The sequence below is a fragment of the Sander vitreus genome, chromosome 2 (assembly GCF_031162955.1).
Source record: "Sander vitreus isolate 19-12246 chromosome 2, sanVit1, whole genome shotgun sequence".
Classification (NCBI taxonomy): domain Eukaryota; kingdom Metazoa; phylum Chordata; class Actinopteri; order Perciformes; family Percidae; genus Sander; species Sander vitreus.
The window spans coordinates 608,059-613,058 of record NC_135856.1 but is presented as its reverse complement, the minus strand read 5'-3'; the positions used below and the strand labels follow the sequence as shown (position 1 = coordinate 613,058).

Genomic DNA, 5,000 nt, shown 5'->3' with positions numbered 1-5,000 from the left:
TTCTACCAAAGATTAAAAAAAACTCTTCAAAACGGGAACATTATTGAAAAACGCTTGAGAACCAGAGTCTTTGTGGAGGAAGAGGAGGAAGTAATTATGTGTTTCAGTTCCCCTCCAAATGTTTCTGACCTTCAAAATAAAACATGAACGTGACTCTGAGGTGTGTTTGAGGGCTGTGGGACTTCTGTGTTTCTCCGGCAGAAATCAACCCGTGTCTGGAAGGAAACGGTGGTTGCCACGCCAACGCAGAATGTGTTCACGTCGGACCAAACAAAGTAAGAACTGATTTCCTGTCCGGTGAGGAAGTTTTGATATAAAACGGTGTGAAAGAGACGTGTTTTTTGATTGTTTTTCTGCAGACTTCCTGTTCCTGCAGCGACGGTTACTCGGGCGACGGACAGATCTGCAAGGTGATCGACTTGTGTCGGAAGGTGAGTTTCTCTCCGCCGACTGGATCTAAAGAGCGGAAAGTTGGGACAGAAAAGTACCAGGATGTAAAAGAGTTGTGACGTTGTCCGGGGAAAACACGTACAAGTACTGCAAAATAATGCAAAGGTACTGCAAGAAAAAACTAAAAGCACTGCGAGAAGAAAACACAAAAACATATTGTGGAAAGTTAATTAAATAGCAAATGCACCTGCGCCCGTCTGTGGCCCATGGGCGTGCTGGTCTTACAGGGAGGTGTGTTCAGGTGCATTCTGGGCGTGCAGGTCTTACAGGGAGGTGTGTTCAGGTGCATTCTGGGCGTGCAGGTCTTACAGGGAGGTGTGTTCAGGTGCATTCTGGGCGTGCTGGTCTTACAGGGAGGTGTGTTCAGGTGCATTCTGGGCGTGCTGGTCTTACAGGGAGGTGTGTTCAGGTGCATTCTGGGCGTGCAGGTCTTACAGGGAGGTGTGTTCAGGTGCATTCTGGGCGTGCTGGTCTTACAGGGAGGTGTGTTCAGGTGCATTCTGGGCGTGCTGGTCTTACAGGGAGGTGTGTTCAGGTGCATTCTGGGCGTGCTGGTCTTACAGGGAGGTGTGTTCAGGTGCATTCTGGGCGTGCTGGTCTTACAGGGAGGTGTGTTCAGGTGCATTCTGGGCGTGCTGGTCTTACAGGGAGGTGTGTTCAGGTGCATTCTGGGCGTGCTGGTCTTACAGGGAGGTGTGTTCAGGTGCATTCTGGGCGTGCTGGTCTTACAGGGAGGTGTGTTCAGGTGCATTCTGGGCGTATTGCTATCTTGAGGCAGTGGGAAGTGATGGCACCATTGACCAACAAAAACCTGGTCTAAAGTCAATAACGCAGCATTTCATTGTTATTTTAACAGAGCATTAGTAAAATGCTCCTAGGCTCGTGCACAGCACGTGCACACTATGCTTGTTACACACACAGGGACGCACAGCAGCACACACACACACACACACACACACACACACACACACAGGGATGCACAGCAGCACACACACACACACACACACACACACACACACACACACACACACACACACACACACACACACAGGGACGCACAGCAGCACACACACATGCAGAAGATTACAGATACAAACATTACGGTGCAAATCCTCCATCATAACAGCAATGCTCCAAGGTCCAAACGCGCCTGGCTTTTAAAGGGAATGGGAGATGATCTCTGATTGGTTGATTGCATGTTACGCCCAAAACACACCTCTGATTAATGAAGACACTAAGGTCAACCCTTTTGAACCATGACCCCGGCACACGGACCCTTTTATCAGCCGTCAAACTAGCAGAAGTGGATTAGGACACGCCCTAAACACACCTGCACCAGGTGTTCACGCCGTGACCTCAGAACGTTAACGTGTTTCTGTCAGTCACCTTTGTGCTGCTGATGTTTCCACGTTTTTGGCGGGTTTTTTTCCGATTTGTTTGTCGCATTTTCTGTAACTTTTTCTCCCCGATGTTTCCAGAAAAACGGCGGCTGCCACCAGGCCGCCTCCTGCAACATGACGGGTCCAGGTGTTCGCAGCTGCAGGTGTAACGCGAACTACATCGGAGACGGCGTGACCTGCAAAGGCAACGTGGCGAGGGTGAGCGGAGATATGAAATCATAATCAGAGCAGTACGGCATAATATTATAAAGTATCAGAGGAGTGTGTGAAGTAACGGCTGTCTCTCTGCAGGAGATCATGCTCAGGAAGCTAAATGACTTTTACCAGAATGTGATGGTGAGTCATCCACTCGTTCACTCTTTCATTCATTCATTCAGCTTTTATTTTGACATTGAGTCAGTTCCAAAGACGTAGAAAGAAAAAACAGAAACAATGTATGTTTTGAGTAGGGAGGCACCGAATCCAGATTGTTGGGGTTCTGCTGAATCCTGAACCCCCTGGTTGAGGTTCTGCTGAATCCTGAACCCCCTGGTTGAGGTTCTGCTGAATCCTGAATCCCCTGGTTGAGGTTCTGCTGAGTCCTGAATCCCCTGGTTGAGGTTCTGCTGAGTCCTGAACCCCCTGGTTGAGGTTCTGCTGAATCCTGAACCCCCTGGTTGAGGTTCTGCTGAGTCCTCGTCCCGTCCTCAGTCCATGAACACAGTCAACACATTAATGAAGTAAACAGTGACTGTCCTTCCTTTGCCGTACCTGAAGTTGCTGCATTCTGGCTGCTGTCTGTAGATTCCTTCATGCTCAGCTCGTATTCTTCCAGATGTTTCAGACCAGATGTTGTAACAGCGGTGATGTTGTGTATTGTTTAGGGTCCTCGCCACCACCAGACTAATCAGCATTGCAGATTGAACATGTAGCTGGACTTGAATGGCCTTCTTTTGACTGAAAGTACTGCCAAACAACCCTTTTTCTGCTCACCAGTTCCATTTCCACTTCCTCTCAGCCTGCTGCATTGAAGCTCCACCTACGTAAACACCTTCCTGTAATCAACGGCGCCGTCATCACGGCGACCAGCGTAGCGCGGAGTGACAGCGTAGGGTTCAGCAGAAACCCAACCCCGTCAACAAGCCCAATATTCAGCCCACTCTGAAGCGAATCCTGGATTTGGTGCGTCCCTGATCTCTACAGACGACTGGCAGGATATTCATTCAGTCAACCTTTATTTAACGACATCGAGACAAATTACAAAAACAACGACAGCAACACAGGAAAGAGAAGGAGCGACGCCATCGTAACAACAACAGAAAGACACTAAAATGACGCCGACCAGCGTAGCGCGCGTAGTGCAAGCGTAGAAACCAGAACCCCGTCAGAAAGCCCAATATTCAGCCGAAGCTGATTTTGAGAGAAAGTCGGTAGCAACAGCATTACGAAGACAATACAAAGCTACCAAAACTTTATGAATTGTAAGTTATCTGACGGATGAATTAGGAGAATAAGGATGCAAACAAACACGATTACGAGTCATATTCCTGAATAGTCCGAAAGGTCAAAGAGAGTTTATTATAAGGAGGTTGCTCCAGTTTGAGTAAAAACGGCAGATGAACCCTGAAACACTAATGAAATGTCTTTTCTGTTTCCAGAAAGTGGAGATTTCACTGAGAGGCCGCGGCCCGTTCACCGTCTTCCCTCCCAACGGAGACGCCTTCGCAGCCGACAAAAACGGCGCCGGAAAGGTGACGCTTTCCCTTTTAAATGTTTAGCCATGTTCCCAGCTTTCTTCAGACTCAAGCTGATTCTCTGGTGCCTTAAACTGCCTCCTCGACTCCTCCACTTGCCTCCCTTCCAAGCGGGTAAGCGAGCATCCGGGATAGCATACCTTCAATGGCGAGATTCTGAGGCTAACAAGCCATCACCCGCCGTTAGCATCCCCTTGACTCCCATTCATTTTGGCGTTACTTTGACAGCGAATAACGTTACATCTGAAGTTAACGGCGCATCTGCTAAATAGTCTCAGGAAGGAGCTTGGTTTGGTGGAACATGTGGACGTTCAGAAGTTGTTTTAGTCGTGCAACAGAAAGCTCAGATTGGACAGATAGTCTAGCTAGCTGTCTGGATTTACCCTGCAGAGATCTGAGGAGCAGTTAACCATAGTCCTCACAAATCCACCCAGAGTGTGTCGTGCCTCCGTTTTGTTCTGTAAAGTTAAAAGAAACTCACCATTCACCTTTATTATTTAAACATGACATGAACCCCGGTATCCTGGGTGAAAGTCCTGTGTTTGTTTGACCCTTATACTTCCCAAGGGGGTAAGCGAGCATCCTGAAAGCGTAGCTCCTATGGCGCCATTCTGATGCTACCAAGCCATCACCTCCCGTTAGCATCCCGTTAGCATCCCGTTAGCATCCCATTGACTCCCATTCATTCTGACGTCACTTTGACAGAGAATACCTTTACATCTGAAGCGTTTAAAGACTCTATTTGTCCGTTGTTTATTTCTAAAGACACACGACAATGTATAAAAGGCTCCATTACCTTGTAGCTCACGTTATGGCTCCGTAGCAGACGTTTTTATAACAATAGGCTAACGATTGGGTCATAACCACGAGACTTACTGTCGAAATTACCGTATAGTACAGGAGAAGCTTGCAGGCAATTGGGAGAAGCCCAGAGAGAGTCCATGACAGCATCGGAACAAAATATTTCAGCAACGTATTGATGGGAAATACTTATTTCATATGAAGTAACATTTATCCACGAACAGATTTCTCTTGGCACAGCTACCAGAAGACTTCCAACTTTCAGACAGGTTGCTCACGTCACATCTACGTCTTCAAGCTCAGTTGGAGGCTGCTCAGTAACGCTCAGCCATCACCGGGAAAGAGCTTCTAATGTCCTTCACTGGTCTCCGCCGAAGTCTACGGCGTCGCTGTGTCCATTTCTTACACTCTCTATGCTCCCTTCCCACTTGCATCTTAGTCCCTCCAACGAGGAGTCACGGGAGGAGAGAGGAACCGGGGAAATGTTTTTTAGAGGGATTAGACGTCCTTTCCTCTGAAGCAACAACAACCCTGTGTCTGATTTTTGTTTATTTTCTTTGTAGATCCAATTTCTGAAGACGTACAAAAATAAAGAAGCGCTCGGCGCCGTTGTGCG

At 47.9% G+C, this 5,000-nt stretch overlaps 1 protein-coding gene across 1 annotated transcript in view; it reads left to right on the top strand.

Annotated features, from left to right (window-relative positions):
* The window catches only part of stab2 (stabilin 2), an 89,163-nt gene that overhangs the window by 57,264 nt on the left and 26,899 nt on the right, over positions 1–5,000 (top strand). Inside the window, exons 43-48 of the mRNA XM_078271729.1 lie at positions 202–275; positions 360–431; positions 1,929–2,048; positions 2,142–2,186; positions 3,488–3,580; positions 4,948–5,000. The exon at positions 4,948–5,000 is cut by the window's right edge and continues 103 nt beyond it. Coding sequence (XP_078127855.1) covers positions 202–275; positions 360–431; positions 1,929–2,048; positions 2,142–2,186; positions 3,488–3,580; positions 4,948–5,000 — 457 coding nt within the window. The remainder of the gene's footprint in view (positions 1–201; positions 276–359; positions 432–1,928; positions 2,049–2,141; positions 2,187–3,487; positions 3,581–4,947) is intronic.